This window comes from Cimex lectularius, unplaced genomic scaffold, assembly GCF_000648675.2.
Source record: "Cimex lectularius strain Harlan isolate CLEC.00 unplaced genomic scaffold, Clec_2.1 scaffold330, whole genome shotgun sequence".
Taxonomy (NCBI): Eukaryota; Metazoa; Arthropoda; class Insecta; order Hemiptera; family Cimicidae; genus Cimex; species Cimex lectularius.
The window spans coordinates 435,588-453,578 of NW_019394173.1; the positions used below are offsets into that span (position 1 = coordinate 435,588).

A 17,991-nucleotide genomic window follows, 5' to 3' on the forward strand; every position below is an offset into this window, starting at 1 on the left:
AACATGATCAATAAATCAATAAAAGTCACTGTTTGCAATTTATATGTCATTCAACCTGTATCATCACTGTTGTCTCATCATCATCGCTATTAACATCATCATAGTCGTCGTCATTGTCATCATGATCATGAAATGAAATGAATGTTTGAAAATTATTGTTTTTTGCGAACGTAAAATCTGAATACTATACAACTTGTATCATCATCGTTGTCATTGTCCTCATCATCATCTCGAAAGATTTTATAATTGAGTTTTCTGAATTTAAAGTCTAGAACTGACTGTATTATCATCGTGGTCATCATCGTTGCTATCAATAACGGCATCAACATCATCGTCGTCGTAGTCATATTGTTTTGATCATGAAAGATAAAAGATTTATGAATAAAAGTGATTGATTTTGCGAATGTAAAACAACTATCGTCATTGTTGTCTCATTATTATCATTGCTGACATCATCTTAGTCGACGTTATAATCATCCTGGTCATGAAATCAAATGAATGAATGGAAATTATTGTTTTATGTGAATGTAAAATCTATATATTATACAATCTGCATCATCATGGTTGCCTCATCATCATTGCTAATAATATCATTGTAGTCGTCGTCATAATCATCATGAAATCAAATGAATGAAAGTTATTTTTTTTGTGAACGTAAAATCTATATATTATACAACCTGCATCATCATTGTTGCCTCATCATCATTGCTAATAATATCATTGTAGTCGTCGTCATAATCATCATGAAATCAAATGAATGAAAGTTATTTTTTTTTGTGAACGTAAAATCTCTTTTTGTACAACATGTATCATCATCGTTGTCATCATCAGCATCCACAAGAACATTATTATAAAGATCAAATGAATTATATTAGAATTATGAGGACTATTATTATAAAACCGAAAGCATTTTCACATTCTTTTTCATTATCTTCATCACAATCTGCATCATCATTGTTGCCTCATCATCATTGCTAATAATATCATTGTAGTCGTCGTCATAATCACCATGAAATCAAATGAATGAAAGTTATTATTTTTTGTGAACGTAAAATCTCTTTTTGTACAACATGTATCATCATTGTTGTCATCATCAGCATCCACAAGAACATTACTATAAAGATCAAATGAATTATATTAAAATTATGAATACTATTAGTACAAAAACGAAAGCATATTCACCTTCTTTTTCATTATCATCATCACAACCTCTCCCTTTTTCCCAACTGTACATCCACCATCCTCATCATCACAACCAGTTTTTCTTGTTTTAAGAAAATTATGGGTAATTACTGTCGTCGTCATAACCGCTCTAAGAAAGGGTTCATTATTTTGCAATTTATAGGCACTATGCAACCTGCAATATCGACATAAACTTTTATTTCGATATATTTTCATCAGCATCATCATTTGTATGCTGTTTTAAGATTTTTATACAAAAACATTTCTAACTTATCTGAATGTGTTCAATCTCTGTTTATGTACGGATCATAAAGATGATAAATATGATTATGACCATTTTTCCCCTTTCCTAATGCCAACATCTCTACATATCTTTTACATAACCGTACATTCAGCATCATCATAACCTTTATAACAACCTTTGACGTTGTTTTAAGTAAGTTAGGACAAATATTCATAACTTCTCGTAGGAAGAACTCATTATTCTTTTAGCTGCAGCATCATCATCATCAGAAAGCACGAAAAATCTTCACATAAGAAATGTAAAGGATTGTCTATGGGAAAAAACCAGGCCATGCTGAATTCCCACGGCTCGGCATTTCAAGGAAGTGGAAGCACGATTCTTCTCATGACATAATGGTATGTAACGATCGAAAATTGTACAAGTAGAGTTTATAGCTAGTATTTTTGAACCGAAATCAATCCTCACCTGTTAACATTATCCAATATTGGATATTGGGGAACCTGTGCAGCTGCTCGGCTATTGGGCAAAGATGAGGATACGGAACCGATCTGGGGAACGAGATGGAAATAGGTCGTTCGATCGAAAACCGCTCCGGCATAGTATTTAAAAAAACGTGTGGTGATTAGTGACCGTTAGTCCATGATTATTCGGAAATCGTGAGATGCGGTCTGGTGTGACGTAGGTTTCAGAAAAATCTCCTCAAAACAACTCAACATATCTCAACAAACCTACACTAAAACGAAGATTTTTCTCACAAATACTCATTCTTTCTGCTGATAAAACAAAACAAACAATAGCAATCAACCAAAAAGAGTATAAGGAAAAAAATTAAGTATAGGAAAACAAAATTATCAACGACATAAACACATACAGCACAATCAAATCAGACCCTACCCCTTCTCTCACCAAACAGACAAACAAATTCCTCCAAGAAAAACTTAAACAAAAAGAAATTGATATACACACCTACAAATCACTTCAAAACAACTCACCAACACCCCCGAAACTATACGGATCTGTAAAAACACATAAATGTGTGGTGATTAGTGACCGATAGTCGATGATTATTCAGAAATCGTGAGATACGGTCTGGTGTGATGTAGGTTTCAGAAAAACATTTTCTTTATCGTGCCAACGTTTCGACCTTTATTGAGATCATCTTCAGGGCCTAGGACTTACAAAACATTGTTTACATATAACAATTACATTTTGGATGTGGAAAAGTGAATTTATACAATGCAAAATATTTTTTTTTTATATATTCAATCAAAGTATTTCTAAGTAAAGCAACGGCACGATAAAGAAAATGTTTTTCTGAAACCTACATCACACCAGACCGCATCTCACGATTTCTAAATAAATATCGATTAACGGTCAGTAATCACCACACATTTATTCTACATGCTTCATACAAAATATTACATGTAACACAATAACCGTAAATATAAAATATATACTGGGATATCAGATTCATATTATGGCGAAAAGACAATTACTGAAACTGTTAAATAATAATAAATAACGTTAATAAGTAGAAACTAATTTAAAACTAAATAAACAAATAACATAACATTTAACTAAATTAAATTAAAATCTATTGCTTTAATGAATGTGTCAAAATGTTCATAATATTCTCTCTTCACGAGCTCCTTCTTATCAGGTGGCCACTTCTTGTCTTGCAGTAGGCACTGTCCAAACACTACGCAGTGGTTCTATTAGTGGGCACTCATATATTGGGTGTTTAATGCTTTGTTCTACTGGGAAATTAAGCAGGCATGAGCATGATGAAGATTCTTTTAGATGTAAGCGGAAAAAATAGCTGTTGTTTGGGCCGTGTTAGGTTAAGATGTGGGTTAGCGGTGCGGGTAGTTGGATGCGCGGCTGGAATCTATCGGCAACTTTGGGAAAGAACTTTCTTGTCTGCCTTCCATTATTTGTACTTGACCAAGCATTTTGCCATTTTTCCAGGCTCTCTTTGAAAAGTTTATTTATAATTGATGACTGGAAGTTTGGTGTATGCTAAATTCAAACTCTCGTCAGTAGATGCTAATTTGGCCAGTCTGTCAGCTTCTTCATTTCCCTCTATTCCGCAATGAGCCTTCACCGAGCCTAGTTGTTCATTAACATTCTGTTTGACTGTTTGAATAATTTTCCTTATTTGCTCAGGCAAAAATCCATGATTATCATAATTAATAATTGATTCTAAGGACACTTGACTGTCACTTAAAATGATAAATTTGGCAATATTCCCTCCTGATTTTTTCTTCATAGCAGCTCTTCAGAATGGCCAAAAGTTCGGCCTGATTATTGGAACATGCCTGATGCAGTCTGTATTTTTTTTTCATAAATTTTTGAATCATTTTGGAAATAAACAAAAGCACTACCTACACCAACCTCTGATTTGCTTCCGTCAGTATATATAGACATATAATCACCATCGGCCATTTCGGTAGTATGTAAATACTGGATGTCAATAGCATCTGCCGGCTGCTTCCACTATTTATATTGCAATGGTCTATCATATGTTGTGCCTTGAAGCTCATCATTACCATTATTCACTATTTCGTGTAATTTTTTAAGTTGAGCTATTTTCCTATATTATTATTATTATAGACATTCCTATTATTCCTATAGGCATTATATTCGCAACAACACAAGCCGCTTCAAATACTTTGATTGAATATATAAAGAAATATATATATTTTGCATTGTATAAATTCACTTTTTCACATCCAAAATGTAATTGTTATATGTAAACAATGTTTGTAAATCCCAGGCCCTGAAGATGATCTCAATAAAGGTCGAAACGTTGGCACGATAAAGAAAATGTTTTTCTGAAACCTACATCACACCAGACCGCATCTCACGATTTCTAAATAAACATGTAGAATAAATATAATTAAAAAAACAAAAACATAAAACCATTTTTAGATACGCTCGTAATAAAACAACATTAATCACAGATTGGTATCAAAAACCAAGAAACACAGATCGCTGCCTCAACTTTACATCTCACCATCCTCTTCGTACAATAATAAACACGGCCAAAGGGTTACTTCACAGAATTATTACCCTAAGCCATGAAGGACATCGTTGCAGAACGATTGGGACAAATGACTGGTTTTATATGACGACTGGGACGAAAGGTGAACACGATTGAGACGATAATACTAGCGAATGGAGACATGATTGGGACGTTTGGAAATTTTGTTGCAATATGAGCATTTGTAATATAAACAATACATTATTTAGCTGGTAAAGGTCTCAGATAAAGAAATTAGGTGCGGTGAAAATTGCACTTCGTCAATGTGAATGAATGAAATGTAACGCATTAATATTATTGTTTAGGGATGGTTAGGGCCTTGACAAACTAGCTCCTACAAGACTAACATGATTAAGATCCACAACCCAACAAAAGTTACACATCCGTCTAGACACACATGAAATTGAAGCGGTTAGTAAAAGGAAGGAAAATCAATATTAGGACCTAGGCAATATCCACATTGGAAACCTGTGACTAGGCCGAGTGTGATATTAAACCCAAATTACCTAACAGGAAAGCCAGACGCGATTAAATGCAGAGACAGGCAACTGCAGCGTTACCAAAGTTGTGTACACGGATGGGTCAAAGTCAGAAAAAGGAACGGGCGCAGCAATAATGACAACAGAAGGCACATTATCCCATAAATGGAAGCTTCCGGAAATAACCACCATCTATTCGGCAGAGAGCATTGCCATACTACAAGCTCTTAAGTGTCTAGCCGCAGAAAATCTAACACACGACGACGCAGCCATCCTATCAGACAGCCTTAGCGTACTAACGGCTTTAGAACAGGTTAAAACTGACAAAAAACCCACTAATAGAGGAAATACTAGGGGTACTTGCCGAATTGAGGAAAAGCGAAGAAGTTCACTTCATATGGGTCAAAGCACACGATATAAATAAATACAACGAGGAAGTAGACCTATTGGTAAAAGAAAGATGCTGCAAAAAATGGGAGCCCATTTAAATTGATAAGAACATGCGATATAAAAGCACATATCAATAAAACAGAATTGGCAAAAAGAATACGTCGAATCCAAACGAATTAAAGGGAAATACTATGCAAGAATCCAACCCGCCATTCCCTACAAGTCATGGTTCCACAGACTTACTAGACCAAGGAACTTTTTCATTACCATTATCAGACTTAAACTTAACCACAACCAACTTCAGCACCATCTAGCAAAAATATCCTTCATAGAAAACTCAAATTGCGACTGTGACAGAGAAACATATGCCGACCCGGAACATGTCATATTAACATGTAGAGAGGAATTATATGAGAATTTAAGAAAGCACGGAGTAGCGTCCCAACAAATATAGCAACTATATTGAGCAACACTAAAAATATTCCAGTATTTGACAGTTTAATGACCTTTATAAAAAAGAATGACATCAAAATATAAAAGGCAACAACACGTAGTGAAAGAAACATAGTAAATTCTATAGACCGCGGCGACGCCGAAGGAAAACGCATGGTCGATGCATTGATGCAAAGCCAAGAAAAAAAATTATTGTATTGTTGTTGCAGTTCTTTGACCCGCTTTTGTTAGGGGCGCGGTAAATCTGGGAAGTTTTCTTTCATTATAGGCGGTTTTATTTAACTCAAAAGAAATATTGAATGAGGATTTTCTGAATTAGATTCAATATTGGTAAGGAATTATTCTTTTTATGTAAGGTCCTGGTTGAGATGAAAAAGTTGGTGTCTTAAGATTAACTGGTCATAGCGTCAATTAAGACGGCAGATAGGGTTTGGTGCATCTGTCATCGCTGATGACCCTATGACAAACGCATTGGCTTAGCAATATTTAACGAACAGCTGTTAGTTAATTAAGGTTTTTAGTTGAGATAAAAAAGTAAGTGTCACGAGCGTGAGGTTGAGATGGGAAGTTGGTGTCCGAGTGGATCGAAGTCACGATAGCTCAAGTGGTAGAGCAGCGGCGTATTTAGCCGAAGGTCATGGGTTCGAATCCCGCTAGTGACACTGACTTTTGAAAAAACCAAGCAAAATCCTTCAGCACTTGCTACCCACCATTTTGAACACAAATACAATTTCGACTTCAACAATCCAAAAATATTACACACAGAAAAAAAAATAAACGTAACTTTTTAGAAATTGTTTACATCAACAGAGATAAACACAGCATCAATTACAGAACTAAACTTAAACTTGGGGGGACCACGGTAGCTGAGTGGTTAGCATGAGAGACTCCCACGCCGCGGTCGTGGGTTCGATTCCCACCGTCGCCTCTGGCCGTTTTTTCCCGATAACCCCCAATTTGAACAATATATATGTAAGAATTTGTCATGGCTAATATGCAAAGATCATAAGGCAAAAAAAAAAAAAAAAAACTTCAACTCAGTCGCAGCTACGCCAATATCATTAATCAAATTCAATATCGACAACATATATTTGTTAAATGTAAACAATTAAATGTAAATCCCAGGCCCTGAATATGATTTCAATAAAGGTCGAAACGTGCACGATAAAAAAATATTTTTCTGCAACCTACATCACACCAGACCGCATCTCACGATTTCCGAATAATCATTTTAAAAAATAGAGAAAAGAAGGCCAAAAATCCTAGATGAACATTCCACCTATGATAACGTAGAAAAATAGGCAGACCCTAGAAGAAGTCGGGGTATTTTAAAGATTCGGGCGAAAACCAAATCCTAATTAATTAAAATCATGATTTAATTATAATTAAACGCGCTACACTTGTCCAAGGAACGCTGCGTCATCAGTCAATTATTGAGAATCTGGTAAAAGGTGGACGACCGTAATGATTAGCGAATGACTTTCAGTTCAGTTATATTTCTAATTCGGTCGTTCCTCATCATCCTGATCTGCTTCGCATAAAAAAATGTATTAAAAACGATAAAATTAATCATGATCTTTTACATTATGAACTAGAAAGTTTGGGATTCTCTTCTCTGGCTCTCTAATTAATGAAAGCAAAATAGAATACAAATTCACTGACAGAGCAAAAAATTCCACCCACTTGTAATATAATTTGATTTGTATTGCCATTCTCAAATGTATCAGAGATATTTCAAATTATTGGTTATTTCAACCTTTTACAATTTTATTCCATAAAATCACTCGTGTCTCATAAAATGTTAATCCTACTGTAAAATTCATTGCACCAATGCAAATAGCATTGAAAAAACTATTAGATTAATTTTTTTTAAATTGTAGCAAGTAAAGTTGCATGAGTTTTCAAAGTTCTTGTCTAAAGCGGCCCATACACGCTCAATATTATTGCGCAATATTTAGGTTTGTGCAATATAGTTGATCGTGTGTAGTCGAAATTGAAAGGTTGTGCAATATATTTTGCTAAATTCAAATCCTTGAAAATATATTGTGCAAACGGGAAAAGGTTGTGCCGTCTGTAGGCAATATTGCGCAATATCCCATCAGTATCAACACGTGGTAGAGTACGCGTCGTCATGGCTGCCAAGGAAGCTGATAGGCAATTCATTTTCGAATTGATTGACGTTTATCGTGGCCTTCCAGCTCTGTGGGATATGAAGCGTAAAGATTATACTAATCGTGCGAAGAAGGGGGAGCAGTATGAAGTGTTGTTAGAAAAATACCGCGAAAAATATCCGGAGGCTGATAAACAAGAAGTAGTGAAAAAAATTAATTCTTTGAGAACAAACTTCCGAAAAGAACTACAACGGATTCGTGATGCGGAGAAAAGTGGTGCAGGTGCGGAGGATATGGAGCCTTTGCTTTGGTATTTCGAAGAAATGAGGTTTCTACAAATTCAGGAGCTCTTCTTCTTTTTCGCACTGGCACCCACAGCGATAATCACACAACACAAATCACTATCACTCAAAATGACTTCACTACATGAAATTCTGGTTGGAACTAATTGCACAATATATTGCCTTGAAGGTTATACGTCTGTGCTCGCGATTGTGCAATATATTGCACAACCATCAATATTGCCTGCATACGATACAATTTATTGCACAAATCAAAATATTGCGCAATAATATTGAGCAGTGTAGGGCCTCCGTCAAAATACTGTGCAACCCACATTGTGCAATAATATTGAGCGTATATGGACCCCTTAAAGTTTATAAGATGTTTTGTCTGTCAGATTTTGCAGAACCTAGAAAATATTGAATTAATGCTAGGTGATGGTGTGTGAGGAGGGGAACCTATGCTGAACCAACAATCGGTCCGTCTTCACTCGCGAGTTTGAACAGTTCAACAAGTGAAGCCGGACCCAATAAGTGACCCAATGCCGGTTCAGCATGGATTCCCCTCTTCAACAACAACACCTAGCATCAATTCAATATTTTCTTGGTTTTGCAAAATCTAACAGATATGGCGCCGACCGCTTAAAGGTCAGTCATCACTTATCGTTATCACTAAAGTAAAACAAACATTTAGTTGCTAAAAATTTGATTTTCCTGTATCAAACTGGTAAAAAAAAATCATTAAGATTTTGAAACTTCTATTACAAAGAAACAAAAAGCTTCAACATGATTACCATTTTATGAGAAATAAGGGACTACATGAAATAAAATTGTGAAAAGTTGAAGTCAGGCTTTGAACAGTTTGAACCTCCTAAACCTTCTTCTTGAAGTATTGACGTCTGTTCACGGGACAACCTGTATATGTTACATTACCTACTGAAAATGGCTCATTATATCGAGGAGAAATAGCTCGAAATGAAATTGGTGGGAGGTTTATTTTCTTAAATATCTTTATTTCTTTGTTTGAGTTTATTTCTTTTTCTGCATAGATTCCATTTCTTTGATGCGTTCCGCTTCAAGTTCGAGGGCCCTCTGTTTCTTCCTACCGATGGGCGTCTTCGAGTACCAGTTGAGGAACTCTTCCTCTTCTTCCCTGTAGACCGGTTCACGTTTGCAGAGGACGTTTATAATCTCTGCGTGCGTCAGTTGGTGCATCCTGAGCTGGAGGACGCGTTTGCAAGTCAGCACCTGTAAAAAAATTGTAAATTTGACGTTTCCGTCGAAACGGGCAGTTCAAGTACGGACGTCTTTGATGGCGGCTAGTATGCTCCCGACTGTGTATCCGTCGGCGAGTCTCGCGAGGGACGAAGTGTTGAACTGCCTGGACAGCCCGGCGTACTGGAATAGCTGGTCGTTCCAGAGGAGGCTGAGCGAAGCGTAATCCGGTCTGGGCACGAAGATCAGCTTGTGGTACGCTTGGACTAGGAGTTTCTGGTCGCATTCCCACGGAAGCCGGCTCGTACCGATGACCAAGACCTTTAACTCGCACAGTCAAGACTCTTTATCGTCTACAAACTTCAAAATTTACCTGATCGTCCGGCCCGATCCCTTTGACCAGCTTGGCCAGGTCTTTCTTCAGCCTCTTCGGATCCGTCTTGTCCGTCTTCGGCACCTTCTTCATGAAAGTCTTTTCCGCCGAGTCTATGAGGATCACTGAAGGTTGTAGGAGTCTGAAATTGCACGGAAAAATGTAAAAACCAACGTTGGAAGGTCATCTTTTTGATTTCCGTCCCCAGGCCTTTTATAGAATTAAAAACCTTTTACTCACGATTTCGTCTCAATCTGTTTTAATGTACCTTCTAATGCGATGCTAGTAGTGCTAGTATGGCTTCCTAATATAACGCCACGTTTCTCAAATTCTCTTTGTGTAGCCACTTGCAGTAACCATGGTACCTGCTAGGTGTCACCACTAGTTCTTGAATGGTCTCGCACTCCACTCTATAGTCAGAGAAAAGCCATTTCCTATATAAACAAGAACGCTGCCCCACTGACTTCAGACTCGTCTCCCCGACGAGATCTTACTGCACACCTTGAGTCTTGAGACTCATCTACTCGACGAGATATTACCTTGCACCTTGAGACTCGTCTCTCCGACGAGTTCTCAACAATCATTAATGGAGGACCGACAAAGACATCAAGAGTACTCGCAGCATTAGAGTCGAACTCGCCTTCAGAACACAGCCGACTTGACTACTGGCCAACTGCTGCATTAGGCTACGTGCTGCACCAGAGTCCCTTCAATCGCTGCAGAGTCCATCATTCATTTTATCCACGACCCCGGACTCTCTCGGTCACGGAACACACACTGTCCCGGCCGCATCCATCTCTACACCACAGGTCAACACCAGCTCTTGTCAGGGCTACCAAAACTCCCAGTCACTCTTCTTCAGTTCACTTCGGTCTATACACGGGAAAAAATTGTCCATTTTATACCATACCAAATGGAATTTCAAAAAAATTCTTTCTCAGCGGCTATCCGTGTCATTATAGGGATGCACTGTCGAAACCTCAGCCCTTTAGATCCAGCGGTTTGGTCTGACGGTGTCTCAGTCAGTAACGGAATTCTTTTATATAAACTGCTCAAAACGAATAGGGATATTGCCAATTTTGTAGTATTTACTTTCCCTAGATTCTTGTTTAATTTTTATTATAAATTGCATTAAAATTTATTAGGAATTGTTATGTTTTTTACTGAAGGCTGTTAGGCTCTAATTTCATAAAAAAATTCACTCCATAGATGTTGCAACGCTGCACTGAGTTGTTGCAGGTCAACTGGATGCTGATGTTGATCGAAAAGCCTTCTCTGCAACACATCACACATGTGCTCAATTGGATTAAGATCTGGAGTCGATGGGGTCTGGCATGGTCATCCAGAAATCGAATACCCCTGGTTTGAGGGATGCATTACGATAATTTCTCGGGGTAACGGACTGCGGTGAAGTTGCTTTCAACAATGAACTCCAGTTCGTCCTCCGGGGTAAATTCCAGCCCAAACCATTACACATCCTTCTCCAAACTGCACTGAAGAGAGCACGAACTGGGGCATTGTAAGCATCCCCTGTTCTCGGTGGACTCTTAAGCGAATGGTACTATACAGGCTGAAACACGACTCATCAGTTAGCAACAGCATTCCAGTTGGTGTTCTCTTCTAAGAGCTCGCTGCACCATGTTCTTCTGAGTTGCTGGTGGCGAGCTGTTGCTGCAGGTGGTTTCAAAGGCCTTGCCAAAACATCTTGTACTTCATTTAGGGTCTGGCGGGGTCTATTGTAAATGGTTTCGTCTTGCAACAATGACAATATTTCTGTCCTCCCTTAGGGTCATAATGATTATGCACTACCTGGCTGCATTGGCACTACCAGTCTCTCGGAATCGGGCTAAAGCTGAGAAACACCAACTTCCCCTGAGATATCCACTTCCCAGTGACCAATTAATATTGCGATTGGTTCAAGATGATGTCTTTCCATGGTTAAGAGAATAAAATTCTGGGAAAAAGTACTTTCAGGTAGTCACTCCTTGTGAATATAATTATAGTTCGGATGATGACCATCCCAACATAGACTGCTACTCAGATGGTTCACTTATCAAAGGTAGAGTGGTGCAGGAATCTACATACCTAAATTAGGAATCAGCATCTCCTCCCCTCTTGGCAATAACACCTCCGTTTTTCAGGCGTAAATCTGGGCCATTAATCTATGTTGTAGAACACTTATGGAAAATAAAATTAAGGGAAAGGATATTAGAATTTTTTAGAATCAGGCTAGTCTTAGGTCATTACCGAAAGACTTGTCAACCTCAAGACTGGTGGAGGAAACTGTAGATCTTATCAATAGGATCTCTTCCAGTTTTGAGAACAATGTAACCCTTATTTGGATACCAGCACGTACTATGGTAATGAAAAGGCGGATAGCCTGGCCAAAGAAGGCTCTACCTCACTCTATGAGCACAGCGAAGGAGAGTATTAATAACTTAGGCATGAAACAATACCTTAAGGAGTGGAATTTAACCCCCAGACACAGGCAATCGAAGGAGTTTGTCAAGGTGATCAAACCAGCAGAATCGCAGTGGCTATTCTCTATCTCAAGGAAGGGAATTAGGCGGCTGATAGGTATCCTGACGGGACACTGCCCACTGAGAAGACACCTCTCCGTAAAGGGTATTCTACCATATCCCTTTTGCCGTTTTTGCGAAATAAAAGAAGGAACGGCAAGGCTCTACCTCACAGAGTGTGATAGGTATGCTAGGTCCAGATTTGAAATCTTTAAAGGAGCGGACATTACCAAATCTTTGGTCCAAAATCTTGGGGTTTGTGAACAAGCCCAAGAGATTTATGTAGGACACGTGAGCCGACCAAGTCCCCGACTTTTTAGGGATGGGGTACGAGTTTACTCAGGCATTTAACCCCTCGGGTCTTGGTCGCCCACCCTGCGTAATATCTATATAGATTTTCAACCCAACTTCGGAGTTAATCGAATAAACTCGAAGAAAAATCAGTTCACGCTCAATGGAGCAGCATAATAACTCATATATCCTTATTTACATAGTTTCCACGTCACGCGGAAGTTTCAGTCCATTGGCTTTTGATCATCCATGTCTGCCAATTTTCTCTGGATCTCGGTTCAATAAAAGAAAAGATAAAGATTGAAATGGCAAAAAGCTACAAGTGCCTTCCATGTTTTTGACCTACTATGGCATGACCCGATGGTTAAGTCGTTCGCTTTAAAAAATAAATACATGGTACCTTGACACTTTTGAGACCAGATGGAGCAGCATGACGAGGCCGCTTTTCCCGGGGTATTTTCCGACGATGTTGGCCGGAGAAAGGTCGAACAGGGTCGCCCCCGTTTCCGTGCATATGGCGTTGACCAAAAGCCTCTTCCCGCTGCCCTGCGGACCGGCCAAAAGGATGGAACGGACCAACGGCGAATTCTTGTGGGCGTGCGGGCTGCCCAGGGGCAGGATGCAGTACTCAAGGATCACCTATGATTAACATTTAACGATTATTAAACCTTTTATATAAATAATGTTAAAGATACCTGGCGAATGTCGCCTAGAGAAGGCAAAGGATCGAGACCGCGTGATCTCAGCTCGTGGTTAGCGTAGGACCTTTCGCCTAAAAAGCTCGAAATTGACACTTCAGGGTATTTTCTTATGATTCCGTGTGTGACTAACTCCTCGAAGAGGCTTTCCGTCGTACGATCTGGAGTCAGGTCCTTTTCTTTTTTCTTTTTCCCTTTTTTCCCACCTCTTCGGCTTTTTTTCTTGGCAGCCTTTTTCGCCTTCTTGCCTTTCCTAGCTCTGTCCCGGTCCAGAGCGGCCTGGAGCGCCTCTAGCTCGGCTCGAAGTTGGTCGTCGACGATCTGAAAAAAAAAGACTCGGTCAAACTTCGCCGATGCGGAAGGTTCGACTCACTTTTCTCAATTCGGCCTCGACTTCGGCTTTTTTCTCCTTTTTTATGAGGTCGGCGTAGTGTGTCTGCATAGGATTGGCCGCCTCGTCCATCCCTTTCCACCTCTCGTCGTACTCAGAACAGGCGACCATGAGCTCAGCTAAGAAGTTGGACGGTGCCATCTTGAACCCCGGGTCTTCTTCTTCTTCCGGTCTTTTTTTCACTTCTTCCTTCTCCTTCGCGCTCTTCCTTCCCTTGCTTCCCTTTTCTTACAAAAAAACCCGATTTAACTCAAAATTTTAAACTGATCCAAAATACTTACTGCTTTCTTTGGAAGAAGGTGCCGTCGACTTGCTCCTCTCGCTCTCAGCACCCTGCCTGCTGAAAATCAACGCGGAACCTCCTGCTTCCTCGCTCGGCAGATCGGGAAACTTGCCCGTCTGTTCTTTGTACCCCATGAACCAGGCTCTCACCTCGTCGCCCATCTCTTCGATCATGACGGGCCCCTCGTTTTTCTTTATCTGTTAAAATATTGTGAGATAGAGAAATGAACCTGAAGAGATGTCATTTCCGATCGTTCAGATCCACCTGGTCTCGCTTTTTGGTTAAGACGAGTTTGTATAGTTTCCTTCTTCAATTGCCGGATTGAACTAAAACCATGGTGTTATCTAGTGGTGTTAACCATCGCTAACCACATCTAACCCAAACTAGCATGATAACACCATCGCTAGTCATCCTTAAACTATACTAACTCAAACTAATATGAATATAAATCGTATTTGGCCATCCCTTACCAACGCTCACCACCTCTGTCTCTAATCGACCCTAACCAAACTTAACCTAATGGTGTGTAACCATCTCTTCCCATTCCTAATCATCTACCATCTCTCCAAGAGTGTTGAAGATATTACAAACTCACCAGAAATACGGAAAAACGCCCCAATTGTATGTTGTAAAGCGGCTTTAAAAATATTAATTTTCTTACGTTCTCCTTCTCCACCGCCAGGGCTTTCTGATACTCGGTTTCTCTCTCTTCCTGCAATTGCCTCCTGATATTCTTGACTTCTTCGGCCCGTTGTCTCTCTTCTGTCGAAGTGTACGCCCCTGGAAGCATGCCGATGAGGAGCATTTCTTCCATGACCCTCTTCTTTATCTTCCTCCTGGTTTAAAAAGCAAACGGTTGAAAATATAATTTTAGGATTGACGCGAAAATACCTACCTTGTAATGTACCCTCTCCATATTTTCTGGATTTTAAGTGCAGCCCTTTTGCTGTTCTCTTCCAGTTCGTCTTCCTTCGGCTCGGTTTTGATCTTGTCCTTGAGGGACCTGATCTCCTTCATGAACTGGGCCCTAAGCCGGCCCTGGCGCGCCCTCTCGTGGGCCTGGATCAGGCTGATCGCCTTCTCCTCCGTCATTATGATACCCGTCGCGTCGTCCTCATAGAAGCCGAGTTCTCTCATGATTCTGTCGATGGTCTGCCGCCTTTCCTTAATCACCGTTTCCCTTTCTCGTCTGAAATAAGTCGGTACGCAGACTTCCACCTGGGAAATCAACAAAAAAATTGTTTAAGGGGGCTGTAAAGATGTAAGGAAGATATATAACCAAATTGGATGTGATCAGGTTTTTTTTTTGTCTTGCCTCTTGCGGCAGTAACTTTTCCTCGAGCATGATGTCGTCGAAGTAGCTGAATTCCGACATGTCGATGTTGACCAGTTCGTGTTTCAACTCTAGGAACCGACCGATGCTCGCGTCGAGGAGCCTCCTGACCAGGAGTCGCTTCTGCGGTTGTACGATCTGGTCGTAGCACTCGTCAAGCTTGTTCACAGACTGTATGTACTTGAGGTACAAAGTACCGACGACTTTGCGAGCATGGTCGCGGTCACGGGTCGGCTTCGTCGACTGCTGTTCGACGTCGACCTTGGTCGCCTCGTCCAGGATCGCCTGGGCATCGGCCCAGATCTTCTTGTACGTCGTGTGCGACATAAATCAGCCGGCTTGCTGATCGATCTGGGCACTGAAGTTGTCTAGCAACACTACAACCATCACCATGACAACAATATTTCTATTTGTTCTAAACACCAAGCTGATGCCTTCGTGAATCTGTATAATTATTAAAATGTTCCTTGCCCAGAAATACACACATATTTATATTTTGTTAATTACTAAATAGTGGTAAAACATAGCAACACCGACATACTAACAAACGTGCTTTTCTTTTTCAAAATCATCAGCACCCCGAGGCCTAAGGTTCATATACCCGCGTAAAAAACATAAATAAATCAAAAAGTACCTCAAATTAGCGAAATTTAGACTAAAATTAAACTGGACTCAAATTTGAGCTTTAATTTAAATATTGATATATTGATTAAATATTGATACTTTTATCAATTTAGAATTTTACGAAACTTTATAAAACCTGAACTCTTAAGGGCAATATATTTTTCTCTTGCACAATCCACAATAGCCTATGGTATTGTTTCCTGTAATTTATTATGTTAATTGTTAATTTATTCCGGTACTAATAAATGTTTCAATGTTTCTCTAAGACCCTGGACGTAACTATAATCTCACTTCTTAAAATTATTTTACGTAAACCGTATAGATATAATACAAAAAAATTATACAGTGAATTTAAAGTAATGAATCTAAACCAAATCTTTCCTAAAAGTTCATGTCTATATATACAAAAATAATCTTTTTATAGTTACATCAGTGAATAAAACACAAGACACAATTCATTGGCTAAATCTCATTTTTACAATGTAAAGACTACGCATTATTATAATTTTTCATTAAATATGGCATTTGGTTTTTTTCCCCCATTTTTTTTCCCTAATTATAAAATCTATTTGTTTTTCATAGAAATTTTCCATTGAAGAAAGTTTCCATGCTGAATTAAGCAAGAAACAGTTAAGTTCATGCGAGAACTCAATGTTACAGCCAGCAATGCAGCAAAAGGAATATCGTTGAATTATTGTTTGATACTAGTACAATAAGAGAAAACTTTTTTTAAATTAAAAAATTGTTTAATTAAATTAATTATTTATAATCTTTATAAATAAGGTGAATGATTTACAATTTTGATGAAATGAAAAAAGACAACTTGCAATGCTCATAAATAAAAATACAACCATGTTTTTTAAATGAAGAAATAGTTTAATTAATTTATTATTTCTAATCTATATAGATATGGTGAATGATCACTAATTTCGATGGTGAAATAAAAAAAAAATTATTAGCAAGGCTTATAAATAAAGATACAACCATCATCATAGAGTGGAATATTGTTTAATGATTTGATTATAACTTATACAATAAAGAAAACCAGTGTTTTTATTTAAAAATTATGAAATCTATTGGTTTTTCATAGCAATTTTGCATTGAAGAATGTTTTTACCATGTTGGATTAAGTAACAAACTGTTAAATTCATGTGAGAACTCAATGCTATCACCAGCAATGGCAGCAAAGGGAGTATCGTTGAATTATTGTTTGATACTAGTACAGTAAGAGAAAACATGTATTAAACAAATAGTTTAATTTATTTATTTAATTTATTATTTATAATCTATTGCTCTATAATTTTTGATGAAATGAAAAAAGAGAACTAGCAATGCTCATAAATAAAAATACAATTATCATCACTGAGAGGAATGGAATATCATTGAATGATTCCATAATAATTTATAAAGTAAAGAAAAGCAACGTATTATATTTAAAAATTATGAAATTTATCTGTTTTTCATAGCAATTTTGCATTGAAGAATCCTTTTTCCATGCTGAATTAAGCAACAGCAGTTAAGTTCATGCAAGAACTCAATGTTTCAACAAGCAGTGGCAGCAAAGTAAGTATCATTGAATTATTGCTGACCATAGATCAATAAAAGAAAACTTTTTTTTAATTAAGAAAGAGTTTAATTTATTTATTATTTATAATTTATTGTTCTATAATTTTCATGAAATGAAAAAAAGAGAACTAGCAACGTTCATAAATAAAAATACAACCATCATCGGAGAGAGGAATGAAATATCGTTGAATGATTCCCTAATAATTTATACAGTAAAGAAAAGCTACATTGTGAAATCTATTTGTTTTTCATTGCAATTTTCCATTGAAGAATACTTTTTCCATGCTGAATTAAGCAACAAGCAGTTAAGTTCATGCGAGAAGTCAATGTTGCAATGAGCAATGGCAGCAAAAGGAGTATCATTGAATTATTGTTTGATACTAGTACAATAAGAGAAAACTTTTTTTAAATTAAAAAATTGTTTAATTAAATTAATTATTTATAATCTTTATAAATAAGGTGAATGATTTANGAGTATTGTTGAATTATTGCTTGATATTAGTACAATAAGATAA

General features: G+C 37.9%; 1 protein-coding gene across 1 annotated transcript; it reads right to left on the bottom strand.

The window, feature by feature from the left end:
• Positions 1 to 9,212: 9,212 nt before the first annotated feature.
• On the bottom strand, positions 9,213 to 15,886 carry LOC106663208 (IQ and AAA domain-containing protein 1). Its single transcript, XM_024229979.1, has 10 exons — positions 15,269 to 15,886; positions 14,849 to 15,171; positions 14,615 to 14,789; positions 13,952 to 14,150; positions 13,653 to 13,897; positions 13,277 to 13,600; positions 12,982 to 13,220; positions 9,772 to 9,913; positions 9,489 to 9,719; positions 9,213 to 9,431 (listed from the first exon to the last, which is right to left on the bottom strand). Exons 1-10 carry the CDS (start codon positions 15,611 to 15,613, stop codon positions 9,213 to 9,215), a joined length of 2,442 nt encoding a protein of 813 aa, XP_024085747.1. The 5' UTR covers positions 15,614 to 15,886.
• Between the last annotated feature and the right edge of the window lie 2,105 nt (positions 15,887 to 17,991).